The 17,769-nt window shown below is 41.1% G+C and overlaps 1 protein-coding gene across 1 annotated transcript; it reads left to right on the top strand.

The window, feature by feature from the left end:
- The first annotated feature begins 1,535 nt into the window (after positions 1-1,535).
- LOC123774401 (uncharacterized) lies at positions 1,536-4,485 on the top strand. Its single transcript, XM_045768650.2, has 2 exons — positions 1,536-1,688; positions 2,639-4,485. Exon 2 carries the CDS (start codon positions 2,678-2,680, stop codon positions 4,346-4,348), a length of 1,671 nt encoding a protein of 556 aa, XP_045624606.1. The 5' UTR covers positions 1,536-1,688; positions 2,639-2,677; the 3' UTR covers positions 4,349-4,485.
- Positions 4,486-17,769: the final 13,284 nt, after the last annotated feature.

The following is a 17,769-nucleotide window of genomic DNA, read 5'->3' as shown; positions in this document are numbered from 1 at the left end:
CACACCCACGTATAATCTAGCTAAACTACCCAACACTATACTGACTCCGTATGAATAGCTTGAGCTACCTCATCCCTTTGTGTGTATTTTACCTCAATAAACTTATTTCAACTTCAACTCCATATGTACCAAATATGTGCAGCTTGAAATCAGTCGACGACCACTTAGATATAGTGCTTCTCCAAAGTTAGACATTCTAGAGTCTGCCCTCCGTAATTATCTGGAGATTTGCACCAAGATGACCCCATTCACAACCTTTTGGCAAGACATGTACACGGAGATAGACGGTTTTCAGTCATGGGTAGTAGCCAGGGGCCAGATTCACGAAAGCACTTACGAACGTGTACATCTTTCCTCAATCTTTGACGGCTTTGGTTACATTTATTAAACAGTTTACAAGCATGAAAACTTCCCATTCAACTGTTGTTATTGTTATAAACAGCCTCCTGGTGCTTCGGAGCTCATTAACTGTTTAATAATTGGAAACAAAGCCGGCAAAGATTGAGAAGAGATGTACAGGTTCGTAAGGGCTTGCATAAGTGCTTTCGTGAATCTGGCCCCAGGGGTTTTAGATTTTTAATACAATAAAAATTAATTATTTTATATTCTTACAAAACCACTAACACCCAGAACATTTCTTATAATGCTTCGATTATTTCTGAGTGGGCCCAGAAATTTATTCCCCTAAATAAATAAACAATATCATCATTATGATTGACTAAATCTAATCCTCGAAGGAGAGCTCGGTTGTGAACGCCAGCTAGCGTACAAATATACGAGCGCCCAAAATTAACACATAAGACATATGGAGAGAGACGTGTGGTTTCTGACTTTGTTTTTATTAATTAATATTACATGTTAGGCGTTTATCTTTAATGCATATTATATATAAGTATAACTATAGCACAGTAAATGTAATAAGAATCTACCCAAAAACCGGCCACGGGCTAGTGTTTTGTGCGTTCGAACATGTTTGTGGGCCTTCAGATGTGAAGTGTTGACACTAGCTGGCGCCGTTCTTATGAAGCCTGGATTATGTCCATCACATCCAGCCCGTCCTCCAAACAAAGATCCAAAAGTGATTTCATCCACCCGCCAAACCCCCTGTTTATGAATGAAAAGCGGTTTACACACGACTCACAACTGATTTCGTTCGAACACTTCCGGAACAAGTGCTTCACTGATGAGTTTTGTTCGAACCACATCGCTATAAATGCTTCACCCACGTACTACAAATGCAAATAATCGCCAACCGAACCTAAATACCTAACCTAACCTATGCCTATATATGCACAATATGCTAATATATTATAATATTAATTTATATTTGAGAAAATTCTTGTTTTGAATGAACAGCAAGTTAAAATTTATGAATGCGTCTGTGGGGTTGACCGCTGGATGTAATGGACTTGAGTCGAGGACGGGTTGTCACGTCACTCAACTTCATTAAATAACTATATACCTGTTAGTAGAAGATTTTAACTGTTATTAACACTATATTGTGGCTTTAAAACATTGAGCAATATGTATACGAAACGTATTTAGCTTTGTGTCCGAAATGGTAAATTATATGTATATATGTGCGATCCGTCATAGGTTTCAAGTGTCTATAGTATCGTTTTCAAACTCAGTTGGCTGCGAGGTCTCGCAGCGTGTGGACGTGGTCCTTCACCGCTGCTTTTAATTCGGTAACTACCTATTAATATCTCTCCAGGTTTGGCTTAATATATCAGGCATGTTACAAAATGATCACTTATTAATACTGCGATATTATTGTGGTGTGATTTTCAGTGTTATATTATTTCTGAGGGTTAGATTGAACCGTCTTAATTGACAGTAATTGGCTCGTTAGGTAGTTCATAATTAATTTTAATTACAACTTTACATTTATCAATTATAATGTCACTGGTGTATATTACTAGGTCATGGGGAGCCTTACTATCGTTTATCTGGAACAGTATTTATAAGTAGCCATTGAACTCAAAAATTTTGAACCCCGCAATTAGCAGTGCGAGACACTGCTAAACTATTGCAGTGCCTTTGCTAGCATTTCTGCCTATTAAGTTTTGTTTCTAGTCCTGCCTATTAATAAACCCTATTAAGAGTTTAAGAGTATTAATTTACTGGCACGTTGTCAAATAGATCTGTTACGATCTTGTATAATTTATTCTGCACCTGTGAAGAAAAAATGCTGGTCAAATGTGAGTGGATGTTTCAGACTCTAAATTGTTGTTGACGGAACAATTTTGACCTTATCCATGGTAGGATAAGGTCGATTTTGACGCTATCCATGCTTTAGTTATAACTTTAGTTTTGACGTTATCCATGCTAGGATTAAGGTGGGGGCTAGCCACTTACAGGGTTAAGGGTACACTTCGGTAGTAGGGACGAGTCTAAATGGTTCATTTTTTTTTTTTGAGGGGGGGCCCGTTTAGACTGTCGGTTTTCCAGTTACTTTTACATGGGCCGTTTAGACTTTAATTTGTATGGTATACCACGTTCTTGAGCTTTGCTTTGAATATTTTTGTCATTTTGACTCCACGTCGCAGTTCCTTGTTACGTCAACCACCAAACTTTTGTTCCAAGTAGCTGAATCTAAAACCACAACATTCATTAATTTAATTATTCTGTTTGGCAGTCCAAGACATCGGTGGAACATCGACGTTTCCTCACAAAAATGCAGGCACTGAGGCTATATTTTCTAGAGAGAAATTATCAACGTTTGAGAAAGAGCTTAAGCCCAGATTCCGTTGCTTCACATCAACGTTTCTTCACGGCCGCGTCGAGGATCGACCCTTCCAGAATTTGTGTTGATAAAGTTTTAGAAACGATGATGTTTGTAAATGACTTCAGAGACACTGACATAACTAGGCTAAACTTAACCAGGACTCGCCTTGGTCTGTTTTGGGCACAAACATTTGCCTCGTTTATGGGGACAAAGTCGGTTATTATGACTGGTAAGTGGGAGAACGTTCTCTGGAACATTGTTATGCTTGTTAGACACTGGAGGCCAGACTTCATACTGGATAATGCCCTACATTCTCCTATCTTGAAATCATGGATTCTCAAGTTATTCGTTGATCCCAACTTGTGTCCAAGCCCTGACCTTCGCCTGGAAATGTTAAGATTTATTGGCATGTGGCCAATGGCTTATTTTGAAGACAGCACTTCCGGCAGGCAGGCAGCTGCAGGGTTGGTGGCCACGAGCGCTTATCTGTATATATATCCTCCCATAACCAGTGAACTAGAGAAAAGCGTCTACCATCATCTCGTCAAAGTGTGGAACAGCCTTAATATATACGGTCACCTGAATGTTGTTGCCGAAGCGGCGATAGACCAGGTGAGAAGTCTAATTATTGGACCAGAAGTAACGTTTCTTAACAACATGTTACAGCTGCTGATGCAGACGGCAGCCGAAATGCCGAGAACGTATGCTACATATTCTAATGGCATATATCACGCTGCAAAATTATTCCAAAACATCGTATATTTATTTCAGCTGTTTGTGACAACTAATCCCATCATAGAGGCATATAATTGTCCTGGTTTGACTCAGACTGCTGCAGTTTCTCTGTTTACTATAACGTTTCATATAATAACAATGAGCTCTACATTTGCCGTCAAAAGGAAGCTAGATGTCGGCCTCCTCTTAAGACTCTTCCCTAGCCTGGACGACCTTTACAAAAAAGTTTCATCAACGCATATCTCTAGAGTTCTGCGCATAAGGTACGGTGAGCTGCTGTCTTCCCTTAACAAGCAAGTGGCAGTGACGGGATTCCATTTCAATAACTTTCCAACACCGGAGGAGTCGACAGAAGAGTGCCCGGAGCAGTTCGTGGACAGCCTGACGCAGGCGGTGATGGAGGCGCCAGTGTTGCTACAGTCGTCCAAGATGGTGGTGGACGAGTCGACGCTGGTCCACCTACTGCTGGAGTTCCCCTCCGACCCCTTCACTCGGTGCCCTCTGGACCCCGGCTCCTTCAGTCGCCTGCCCGACCTCCAGGCTGACATTGCTGCTTGGAGGAACACCTCCAGAGGTCATAATGATGTCAACGTTAGCAGTAGAACCTACGACGACAACGGCGACAGTAGTGATGTCGCCAGTAATGATGACTATTACTTTGGTGACGACGACGACTATTTCTTTGGTGATGACGCGTACTACTGGAGTGACGACCTCTACTACTGGAGTGACGACGACGACGACGACTTTACTGAATACGACTTCAACATTGGACATGACACCAATATAAGCAGTGACGACGACACTGACGATATAATCGTCAGTAGTGTTAGTTGGAGTGAGTGCCAACTAAGCAATTTGTTGCACCAGTTTTATCATATTTGAGCTCGAAGTACAGCATATTCAATGTTATTTCATTTATTATTATAGATGTAACAAATCTCACTCGTTAAATGTAAAAAATGTAAGTTTTTAATTTTTTTAAGTTTTTAGTTAATAAACATCTACAATATAAATACAAATGAATTGTGTATTCTTTAATAACAATGTTACCTAATCAATAGAAGTAAAAGAATCTGGGATATTGAGGAAGCCTATTAGTCCACAAGAGGCTGTTTCTATTTATATCCACCCAAAGTGGATACTACCTCATTCAACAGTATTATTTATTTAAAGACTTTAAATAGCCTTTAAATAAAATAAAGATTTTAAAGCTCCTCTACTGTCAATAAAGAAGCAGGCATTTTTACCACATTTGACTACTTCCTGTAATCCTGCTAATACACCTTGGAGTTCAGCCTGGGTTGAAGAGACATTGTCAGTTAAACGGCGTCCAATAACAGTATCTACAGTGCCGATGTCAGTGTACTCCCTGATCAAGACTCCACATCCTGCCTTCTCATCCCTAGCTACTGACCCATCACAATATACATTAAGTGTAAAATCCTGGTTTGTCTCGGAGAGGCTACGGGATTCAGTAAGTTCAGTAGAACTTGGGTTTCAACCCTTTTACCCTGTCGTAGCTCAGTCGATAAAGGCAGTGTCTGGGATGCTCCCGGACGTAGGTTCGAATCCTCGTCACGGCCCTTGTGGATTTGTTCATTTGATGCATCACGTTAGTGTGATCTCTGTGTGCGTCTTGTGCTATGACTTTTACTCGGAAGCAAGTCGTTCTTCGCCCTTCTTTGACGCTTTATGGTCTCGCCCCTGTGTACAAGGATTCTGCTAAGCTTTTCGGGTTAATATTAGACACTCTTTTTGTCTTGGTCGCCCCATATCTCTTACCTCGGAGCTGAATTCTCCAAGACCCTTACCCTCCTTCCTCCAGGCAGCAATGTCAGCCTGGAGGTCGGGCAGGCGACTGAAGGAGCCGGGGTCCAGAGGGCACCGAGTGAAGGGGTCGGAGGGGGACTCCAGCAGTAGGTGGATCAGCGTCGACTCGTCCACCACCATCTTGGACGATTGTAGCAACACTGGCGCCTCCATCACCACCTGCGTCAGGCTGTCCACGAACTGCTCCGGGCACTCCTCCGTCGACTCCTCCGGTGTTGGAAAGTTATTGAAATGGAATCCAGTCACTGCCATTGACCAGTCATAATAAGACTTTGTCCCCAAAACAGACCAAACTTGGTTATGTATAGTCTAGTTATATGTAAAGTCACTTGTATTCCTCACCGTTTCTAAAACTTGATCAACACAAATTCTGGAAGGGTCGATTCTTGACGTGGCTATGAAGAAAGCTTAATGTATAGCAACGCAATCTTGGTTTAAGGTCATTCTCAAACGTTGATAATATCTCTCCTGAGAATGTGGCGTCTCTGCCATGATGGAAAAGCAGTAATGTTCCACCCAATTGATTGATGAAGATTAAGCCACCCAAAGGTGGCTTGGGAATAAGTAGCCGTAAATTGATCCACCAAAGTATTGCACTGTCAAACGACGTGTTGTTGTTATAGATTCAGCTACTGGAAACAAAAAGTTCCAAGTAGCACGGGCTATGGTGAGCCCGTAGTGGTCTTACCTAGCACAGGAGCGGGGCTCTAACTGGTGAAGGAAACGAAGACTTGTTGTTTTAGATTTAGCTACTCGGAACGAAGTGTCCATGTAGCACGGGCTATGGTAAGCCCATAATTGAGCTCGGTTATTCGCGGTAACCTTGTTACTGTGATATTTGGGTCAAAGTTTTAAATGGAGGTGGGGATTCCTCCTTTTTCCTTGTTTCTTTTTTGCTTCTGTTTTAGTGCACTGGTTTTAGTGCACTGGTTTTAGTCTTGTCTTATTAACATTATCTTGGTGGCGGATGTAGATGCAGAATGCTCACTAGTGAGTCCCATTGCTCAACGGCTTTTCTAATCATTGTAATGTGCATCTAATGCAGCTGCTGTCGTTGGATTAATGTCGAGTTTGATGCGCAGGGGTTCAGTAGCTTCACATTCTAGTAAGTAGTGCAATAGTGGCGCCTCTGCTTTTGTTCCACAGATATGACACTCTTTAACTATTGGGTTCATTACCTCCTAGCAGCACTTGTAACCAAGTCTGAGTCGGTGTGTGGCTACTGCAATGTCTCTGGATATCTTTTTGCCAGGCTTGAAAGAGGAGTACCCATGCATGCAGTGACTTGTTCGTACTATATCGCAGTGGATCTTCCTTCCGCTACTTTAGCTCTGAGACGATTTTTGATAGTTGAGAATATTTTCTTCTTGATTTGCTCCTTAATCTGTGAGAAACTTGGAGGTATGTTATATGCTATCAATATCCTGTATTGTGCCTATTAGTCTTTGTTAAATCATCAATCAAGCTGTCAATGCTGTCAATCAGAGCTACCGATGTACTTTAATATATTATCTAATCTCTCTCATTTTTCTTTCTTGCAATGTACATGTTAATTTAACATTTTATAAATGAATTTACTAAATTCTAGTTGCTAGAATTTACCTTCTTAAAATTGTTAGACAAAGGACCTGCCCGGAACGCTGCGCATACTAGTGTATGTACTAATAATACGCATACATAATTTATCTTTACCATTGTGATCATTGCTGTCTTATATGTGCTGTCAATCTGCTGTATGGTGTCTATTAATCTTGTTTAAATTACTAATCAAGCTGTCAATGTAATCAATCAGAGCTTTAATATAACAATGTGCTTTAATATACTTATCTCTCTCATCTCATTTTTCTCTTGTATGTATCTTTCATTTATCAATTCTGATTGAAATTACTTAAAATTATCTGCTAGATTAAGGACTTGCCCGAAACGCTGCGCGTACTAGTGGCTTTACAAGAATGTAAATACTGTACTATCCAATGTATTCTCACAAACCCAATGTACCTTCTTGTATATATATATGTATATATGTATACATATACATATATGTATATATATCAAATAAAAATGAATTTTGGAGAATTGATTTTTGAATTACCTCCAACAGTGAAAAGAAATGTACGAAAGATTGAGAAAATTCGTGTTATAATTAATCTTACTTTTTCGGTCATATTTAATAATATATGTCTTGTATATAAATAAATAAATAAATAAATAAATAGTGGCTTTACAAGAATGTAAACACCATGCTATGTATCCTCACAAACCCATTGTACCGTCTTGTATATAAATAAATAAATAAATACTTCAGGACCTCAACCCGACACCCAACCATTGATTAAAAAAAAAGAGGCCTTTTTTAAAAAGATTATTAAAAAATATAGCAAAAAAGGAGGTGCTATATTAAGTAGGATTATGGTATAGCTATACCAAAGGATATATATAGTATGTATGGAGGTAAGTGGGAAATTGTTAAAAGTTGGGTGCCTCAAGGCTCTGTCCTGGGACCTCTGTTATTCATAATATATATAAATGATTTAGATTTAAGCAGCAATATTTGCAAATTTGTCTGATACGAAAATCGGGAGGGAAATAGACACGGAATAAGACTATCACTTCAAGGCGATCTAAATAGGATTTTAAAAAGGTCAAAAGAACAAATCCACAAGGGCCGTGACGAGGATTCGAACCTACGTCCGAGAGCATCCCAGAAGCTGCCTTATGGTCAAAAGACTGTCAGATGCAATTTAGCATTGACAAATGTAATGTTTTCTGGCTAGGTAATAATGATAGTTTCGAGGTAGATGGTGGTGAGATTGCGAAATCCGATTGCGGAAGGTATCTGGGAGTTATGATTAGTAAGAATTTAAAATCAAAACATCAGTGCATTACATAACTATCAGGTAACATAAGAGACGTAGAATCCATTGATTGTTTCAAGTTTATGTTGCATAAGGAATGAATTTGGGTGAATATGAATAGGAGGAGCCTCGTGTGGACTAATAGGCTTCTTCAGTATCCCCGATTCTTATACTTCTATTATTAGGTAATATTGTTATTAAAGAATAATAATAATGTATTTATATTGTGGATGTTTATTAATTAAGAACTGTCATACATTTTTCGCATTGAACGAGTGACATTTGTTACATTTATATATAATAAATATATATAATAAATGAAATAATAAATATAACATGCAGTACTTCAAGCTCAAATACCATAAAACTGGTACAGCAATCTGCTAAGTTGGCACTCTCTCTTGGTAACACTACTGATGATAATATAGTCTGTGTGGTTTTCACTGCCACCACTGGTGTTGTCGCTACCACTTATATCGTTATTTCTGCCACCACTGGCGTCGTCCTTGCCATCACCACTGGCATCCTTGTAATCGCTAGTGCTGTCTTCGTTGTTGACATCATTGTGACGTCTGCAGGTGTTCCTCCAGGCAGCAATGTCAGCCTGGAGGTCGGGCAGGCGACTGAAGGAGCCGGGGTCCAGAGGGCACCGAGTGAAGGGGTCGGAGGGGGACTCCAGCAGTAGGTGGACCAGCGTCGACTCGTCCACCACCATCTTGGACGACTGTAGCAACACTGGCGCCTCCATCACCACCTGCGTCAGGCTGTCCACGAACTGTTCCGGGCACTCTTCCATAGACTCCTCCGGTGTTGGAAAGTTTTCGAAATGTAATCCAGTCACTGCCACCTTCTCGTTGAGGGAAGACAGCAGCTCACCGTACCTTATGCGCAGAACTCGAGATACAGTGCGGGTAACATGCGTTGATGAAACTTCTTTGTAAAGGACGTCCAGTCTAGAGAAAAGCCTTTGGAGGAAGCTGGCATCCATAGCGGCAAATGAGGGGCTCATTGCGACTATAGAAGACGTTATAGTAAACAGAGAAACTGCAGCAGTCTGAGCCAGGCCAGGACGACCATATGCCTCTGTGGTGGGCTCAGCTGTCACAAACATCTGAAATAAAAATACGATCTTATGGAATAAATTTGCAGCTTGATAAATTCCCATAGATTTTGCAACATACTTTTCTGCTATTGTTTCTGCAGTCTGCTTCAGCAGCTGCAACATGTGATGGAAAAAGGATGCTTCTTTGCCCATCTTCAGACTTTTCACCTGGTCTACGGCTGCAGCGACAACAACATTCAGGTGATCGTATACATTAAGGCTGAACACCACCTTGACGAGATGATAGCAGAGACCTATGTCTGGGTCACTGGAGATGAGATGTTCCATCTTCAGATAAGCGCTCGTGGCCACCAACCCTGCAGCTGCCTGCCTGCCGGAAGTGCTGTCTTCAAAATAAGCCATTGGCCACATGCCAATAAATCTTAACATTTCCAGGCGAAGGTGAGGGTTTGGACACAATTTGGGATCAACGAATAACTTGAGAATCCATGATTTTATGATAGGAGAATGTTGGGCATTATCCAGTTTAAATTCTGGCCTCCAATGTCTAACAAGCTTAACAATGTCCCAGAGAACGTTCTCCCACTGACCAGTCATAATAAACGACTTTGTCCCCATAAACGAGGCAAATGTTCCTAGCCAAAACAGACTAAGGCGAGTCCTGGTGGAGTATAGCCTAGTTATGTCAGTGTCTGTAAAGTTATTTAGATTCATCATTGTTTCTAAAACTTCATCAACACAAATTCTGGAAGGGTCGATCCTCGACACAGCCGTGAAGAAATCTCGATGTGAAACAACGGGATCTTGTCTTAAGTACGCTCTTAAATGTTGACAATTTATCTCTAGGTTATATTGCCTCAGTTCCTGCATTGTTGTGAGAGGAAACTAATGTTCTACCGATGTCTTGGACGGTCAGAGTAATTAATTAATGAAACGGAGACCTGCCTATATAGGCGAGTGAGGTGGCGGGCGGAGTCAGTAGTGAGGAGTCACAATTGACTTGAGAATGGTCCAGGACGGACCGAAACGTCGTCGTCCCTTCACTTTCTAGTGTGTGGTTTCGTCAACATATCAGCCACGTTATTGTGACACCTCGTCTGCACAGGAGTCAGTATCTGAAGTGTTAAGATCATAAGAACAAAGGTAACTGCAGAAGGCCTATTGGCCCATACGAGGCAGCTCCTATCTATAACCACCCAATCCCACTCATATACTTGTCCAACCCACGCTTGAAACAATCGAGGAACCCCACCTCCTCCACGTTGCGCGGTAATTGGTTCCACAAATCAACAGCCCTGTTACCGAACCAGTATTTACCCAAGTCTTTCCTAAATTTAAACTTATCCAATTTATACCCATTGTTTCGTGTTCTGTCTTGTGTTGATATTTTTAATACCCTATTAATATCCCCCCTGTTATGTCCATTCATCCACTTGTAAACTTCTATCATGTCACGTCTAACTCTTCGCCTTTCCAGTGAATGCAATTTAAGCTTTGTTAATCTTTCTTCATATGAAAGATTTCTAATTTGGGGAATTAACTTAGTCATCCAGGGCCAACGTAGCCTGGTGGTCCTGGTACGCAGGACTCGTAATTCTGTGGCGCGGGTTCGATTCCCGCACGAGGCAGAAACAAATGGGCAAAGTTTCTTTCATCCTGAATGCCCCTGTTACCTAGCAGTAAATAGGTACCTGGGAGTTAGTCAGCTGTCACGGGCTGCTTCCTGGGGGTGGAGGCCTGGTCGAGGACCGGGCCGCAGGGGACACTAAAGCCCCGAAATCATCTCAAGATAACCTCAAGATCCTACGCTGGACATGTTCAAGTGAATTTATATCCATTCTATAGTACGGCGACCAAAACTGAGCTGCATAATCTAAATGGGGCCTAACCAGAGCAAGATATAACTGAAGAACCACAATTAGTGTCTCGATTAATAAATCCCAGTGTCCTATTTGCCTTGTTACGAACATTCATGCATTGATCCTTTTGTTTTAAATTCTTACTAATCATAACTCCCAGATCCCTTTCGCAATCTGACTTCGCAATCTCAATCTGCAGGGGGTAATGATGTTGGGCGAGTTAGGAGTGAGGAACTAATACAGAGATTTAGGACAGCCATTGAATTAGTTAGGAGCAAGGGAGGAATCCCGATCATATGTGGCATTCTTCCAAGAAAGGGAGTGGGAAATGAATGGATGTCGAGAGCACTTGGTGTCAATTGCCGTCTGGAAAGATATTGCAAATCAAATGCAATATCTTTCATAGACAACTGGGAACGCTTCTATCGAAGAAATGAAATGTATGCTCGTGATGGGGTGCATCTATCGAGGGCTGGGGTTGTTGCTGTTGCAAACTCGTTGGAACCAGTGGTTAGAGGTGTTTGTTTGGGTTTAAACTGTTAGTAGATAGTGGTATGGGAATTGATTTGGAGGAAGGAGGTAATAAAAGTATGTGTTCGTGGGAGAAAAGAATTGGGGATATTAATAGGGTATTAAAAGTATCAACACAAGACAGAACACGAAACAATGGGTATAAATTGGATAAGTTTAGATTTAGGAAAGACGGGTAAATACTGGTTCGGTAACAGGGTTGTTGATTTGTGGAATCAATTACCGCGTAATGTGGTGGAGGTGGGGTCCCTCGATTGTTTCAAGCGCGGGTTGGACATGTATATGAGTGGGATTGGGTGGTTATAGATAGGAGCTACCTCGTATGGGCCAATGGGCCTTCTGCAGTTACCTTTATTCTTATAAGAACATAAGAACAAAAGCAACTGCAGAAGGCCTATTGGCCCATACGAGGCAGCTCCTATTTATAACCACCCAATCCCACTCATATACTTGTCCAACCCGCGCTTGAAACAATCGAGGGACCCCACCTCCACAATGTTACGCGGCAATTGGTTCCACAAATCAACAACCCTGTTACTGAACCAGTATTTACCCAAGTCTTTCCTAAATCTAAACTTATTCAATTTATACCCATTGTTTCGTGTTCTGTCTTGTGTTGATACTTTTAATACCCTATTAATATCCCCTTTGTTATGTCCATTCACCCACTTGTAAACCTCTATCATGTCACCCTAACTCTTCGCCTTTCCAGTGAATGCAACTTGAGCTTTGTTAATCTTTCTTCATATGAAAGATTTCTAATTTGGGGAATTACCTTAGTCATCCTACGCTGGACACGTTCAAGTGAATTTATATCCATTCTATAATATGGCGACCAAAACTGAACTGCATAATCTAAATGGGGCCTAACTAGAGCAAGATTGTTGAGGCAGTTGATAGTGGTAAGGATTGCGATGTTGTATACCTTGACTTTAGCAAAGCTTTTGATACAGTGCCACATGAAAGACTGATTAAAAAAATAGAGTCTCATGGTATTGGGGGTGCTATATTAAGCTGGATTAGGGCATGGCTATACCAAAGGAAACAGAGAGTTAGTATAAATGGAATCAAGTCAGAGTGGGAAAATGTTGTAAGTGGAGTGCCTCAAGGCTCTGTCCTGGGACCTCTGTTGTTTATAATATATATAAATGATTTAGATTCAGGTTTGAGTAGCAACATTTGCAAATTTGCCGATGATACGAAAATCGGTAGGGAAATTAATTCGGAGGAGGACTCACTATCACTTCAAGTTGATCTAGATAGGGTTTTGAAATGGTCAAAGGATTGGCAGATGCAGTTTAATGCTGATAAATGTAAAGTTCTGAGGTTAGGTAATGATGATAGAGTTACAAGATACGAGCTAGATGGTGTTGTGATTGCGAAGTCGGATTGCGAAAGGGATCTGGGAGTTATGATTAGTAAGAATTTAAAACAAAAGGATCAATGCATAAATGTTCGTAATAAGGCAAATCGGACACTTGGATTTATTAATCGCAGCGTTAGTAACAAGACACCTGGTGTGGTTCTCAAGCTATATCTTGCTCTAGTTAGGCCCCATTTAGATTATGCAGTTCAGTTTTGGTCGCCATATTATAGAATGGATATAAATTCACTTGAACGTGTCCAGCGTAGGATGACTAAGTTAATTCCCCAAATTAGAAATCTTTCATATGAAGAAAGATTAACAAAGCTTAAGTTGCATTCACTGGAAAGGCGAAGAGTTAGGGGTGACATGATAGAGGTTTACAAGTGGATGAATGGACATAACCAGGGGGATATTAATAGGGTATTAAAAGTATCAACACAGGACAGAACACGAAACAATGGATATAAATTGGATAAGTTTAGATTTAGGAAAGACTTGGGTAAATACTGGTTCAGTAACAGGGTTGTTGATTTGTGGAACCAATTGCCGCGTAACATTGTGGAGGTGGGGTCCCTCGATTGTTTCAAGCACGGGTTGGACAAGTATATGAGTGGGATTGGGTGGTTATAGAATAGGAGCTGCCTCGTATGGGCCAATAGGCCTTCTGCAGTTACCTTTGTTCTTATGTTCTTATGTTCTTATGATATAACTTGAGAACCACACCAGGTGTCTTGTTACTAACGCTGCAATTAATAAATCCGAGTGTGGTTGATACTTTTTGCCTTATTACGAACATTTATGCATTGATCCTTTTGTTTTAAATTCTTACTAATCATAACTCCCAGATCCCTTTCGCAATCCGACTTCGCAATCTCAACACCATCTAGCTCGTATCTTGTAACTCTATCATCATTACCTAATCTCAGAACTTTACATTTAAACTGCATCTGCATATCCTTTGACCATTTCAAAACCCTATTGAGCAGAGTGCCAGAGTTTTGGAAAGTTGCTAATGTGATACCAGTTTTTAAGAAAGGAGATAGATCACTTGCGTCTAACTATCGACCAATATGTTCTTATATTTATCTAAGTCTCAGTTTATAATTGACCTATCTTTTCCCTAATCTTTGTTCAATATAACTGAAAAACCCTTTAAGATTGTCTTTGCTTGCCCTGCCCTGCAATCCTTCCTTATCTCCTTTTTGACATTTCTATCTAGTTGGACGAATTCTTGTTGTAGACCGACTTCCCCTTTCTTGATCCTTTTGTACCAAGCTCTCTTTAACTATAAGGTTCTTCAGATCCATCGTTATCCATTTCAGGTCATTATTATTCGACCTGTTCAATTTGTATGGTATACCATACACAATTTATATAGTGTACCACGTTCTTGACCTTTGCTTTGAATATGTTTAACTAAGTCATATTTTGACTCCACATCGCAGTTCCTTGTTACGTCAACCACCGCTGGGTTCACGAGAACGCCCCCCTCTCCCCTGCACCAGTGCCCAAGTGTGTCCAATCAAGAACTCATGATTATTTCAAGCGTAGGTTAGACATGTATATGAATGACTTTGGATGGATATAAATAGGATCTGCCATCTATGTGCCTTCTGCAGTTTCCTTGATTATTATTTATAGCTAATTAGTGGTCACTCAGCCATCCAGCGTTAGGATCTTTACACCTCGGATACCGACTCCTCCAGCCATCTAACTCGCCTATATAGTCAACTATCCCGTTCATTAATTTCAGTTACAGCCTCGTTCCTATGCCAGGTAAGTCCACTACGGGCTCCATTGTGTTATCATTAGCTAATTAGTGGGAACTCAGCCAACTAGCGTAAAAGTATTTTCACCCCAGATCTGACTGCTCCCGCCACCTCACTCACTTATATAGTCAGATTAATATATAAGCGCAGATTACTTCATTAATTAGAGAACACTGAGAAGATTTACTGAACAAGAAATTGTACCACTCACAGGCTATTCATGCTCTTTTAATCTTTATCAATCATTAATTAATTACTCTGACAGTCCAAGACATCGGTGAAACATCGAAGTTTCCTCTCACAACAATGCAAGCACTGAGGCAATGTTTTCTTGAGATAAATTATCAACATTTCAGAGCGTACTTGAGCCAAGATACCGTTGCTTCACATGGAGTTTTTCTCACGGCCGCGTCAAGGATCGACCCTTCCAGAATTTGCGTTGATGAAGTTTTAGAAACAATGCGGGGTGTAAATAATTTTATATACAATGACATAACTAGCCTCTACTTAACCCAGACTCGCCTTGGTCTGTTTTGGGCACAAACATTTGCCTCGATTATGGGGACAAAGTCTGTTGTTATGACTGGTCAGTGGGAGAACGTTCTCTGGGACATTGTTATGCTTGTTAAACATCAAAGGCCAGAATTTATACTGGATAATGCCCAACATTCTCCTATCCTCAGATCTTGGATTCTCAAGTTATTCGTTGATCCCAAATTGTGTCCAAACCCTCACCTTCGCCTGGAAATGTTAAGATTCATTAGCATGTGGCCAATGGCTTATCTAGAAGACAGTACTTCCGGCAGGCAGGCAGCTGCAGGGTTGGTGGCCACGAGCGCTTATCTGAAGATGGAACATCTCATCTCCAGTGACCCAGACATAGGCCTCTGCTATCATCTCGTCAAGGTGTTGTACAGCCTTAATGTATACGGTCACCTGAATGTTGTTGCCGCTGCAGCCGTGGACCAGGTGAAAAGTCTGAAGATGGGCCCAGAAGCATCGTTTCTCAACCACATGTTGCAGCTGCTGAAGCAGACTGCTGAAGCAATACCAGAAATGTATGTTGCAAAATCTGTGGGCATTTATCAAGCTGCAAAATTATTCGATAACATTGTAAATTTATTTCAGCTGTTTGTGACAACTGAGCCCACCACAGAGGCATATGGTCGTCCTGGTCTGGCTCAGACTGCTGCAGTTTCTCTGTTTACTATAACGTCTTCTATAGTCGCAATGAGCCCCTCATTTGCAGCTATGGATGCCAGCTTCCTCTTCCCTAGCCTGGACGACCTTTACAAAGAAGTTTCATCAACGCATGTTACCCGCACTGTCTTTCGAGTTCTGCGCATAAGGTACGGTGAGCTGCTGTCTTCCCTCAACGAGCAGGTGGGAGTGACTGGATTCCATTTCAATAACTTTCCAACACCGGAGGAGTCGACGGAAGAGTGCCCGGAGCAGTTCGTGGACAGCCTGACGCAGGTGGTGATGGAGGCGCCAGTGTTGCTACAGTCGTCCAAGATGGTGGTGGACGAGTCGACGCTGGTCCACCTACTGCTCGAGTCCCCCTCCGACCCCTTCACTCGGTGCCCTCTGGACCCCGGCTCCTTCAGTCGCCTGCCCGACCTCCAGGCTGACATTGCTGCCTGGAGGAACACCTCCAGAGATCATAATGACGTCAACGTTAGCAGTAGAACCTACGACGACAATAGTGATGACAATGACGCCAGTGATGATGACTATGGTCACTACGATTACTGTGGTGATGACGATGACGGCTGTGGTGACAGTGACAACACCAGTAGTGGCAGTGACAACCACACTGACTATATTATCGTCAGTGGTGTTAACAAGAGTGAGTGTCAACTAAGCAAACTGCTATACCAGTTTTATGGTCTTTCAGCTCGAAGCCTCGGAGTAACGCATATTGTGTTGATTTTTATTTCATTTATTACATATATATGTATCTTATTTCTCTCATTCAATATGAAAAATGTATAAGTTTTTAATTATTGAACATTACAACATAAATACAAATGAATTGTGTATTATTATTCTTTGATAACAATATTACTTAATCCAGAGAATTATAAGAATCGGGGGATACTGAAAAAGCCTATTAGTCCACACGAGGCTACTCCTATTTATATTCAGCCAAACTCATTCCTGTATGTTTAACCTACACTTGAAACAATCCTACGTCTAGAATGTTACCTGTTAGTTATGTTATGCATTAATGTTTTTGTTTTAACTTCTCACTAATCATAGCTCCCAGATCCCTTCCGCAATCCGATTTCACAATCTCAGCGTCATCCAGCTCGTATCCTGTAATTATCATCATTACTTAGCCTCAACACCTTACATTGGTCAGGGTTACATTGCATCTGCCAATCTTTTGACCATTTTCAAGTTCAAGTATGTTTATTGAGACAAGAAAAAAATTCATCCCAAAGGGATAGAGTAGCTTCGGTTATTTCTACTACTACCTGATTCAACAGTATTCCTACATGTAAAGGGGTCCACATGAATCTTACTTTATACCCAATTTTTTCTAATCTCTTAACATTCTCTCTACACTCTCTCTCTACGCCCAGTATATCACAATATTCTGATATACTGGGCGTCTGCTATTTAAAGACTCTAACGCTCCTCTACTGTCAATAAAGAAGCAGGCATTTTTACCACATTTGACTACTTCCTGTAATCCTGCTAATACACCTTGGAGTTCAGCCTGCGTTGAAGAGACATTGTCAGTTAAGCGGCGTCCAATAACAGTATCTACAGTGCCGATGTCAGTGTACTCCCTGATCAAGACTCCACATCCTGCCTTCCCATCCCTAGCTACTGACCCATCACAATATACATGAAGATTGTTTTCTATAGGTAATTTTCTAATTATACAGTCATATGTTGCCCTCAGCTCTCCTGTGTCATACATATTTTTTCTTTTGCACGGGAATAATTATTACATCTACGTTACAATCCTCCCATGGTGGTGTGAATTGTGTCTTGGGCAAAACAATACATTCTGGAATA

This window comes from Procambarus clarkii, chromosome 61 (assembly GCF_040958095.1).
Source record: "Procambarus clarkii isolate CNS0578487 chromosome 61, FALCON_Pclarkii_2.0, whole genome shotgun sequence".
NCBI classification, from domain to species: Eukaryota; Metazoa; Arthropoda; class Malacostraca; order Decapoda; family Cambaridae; genus Procambarus; species Procambarus clarkii.
The sequence above is the reverse complement of the archived record's forward strand: the minus strand, read 5'-3'. Positions and strand labels throughout refer to the sequence as shown.

Bases quoted from the DNA above. Each gene is read 5' to 3' on its own strand.
- LOC123774401 (XM_045768650.2), top strand. From the start codon at position 2,678: ATGCAGGCACTGAGGCTATATTTTCTAGAGAGAAATTATCAACGTTTG.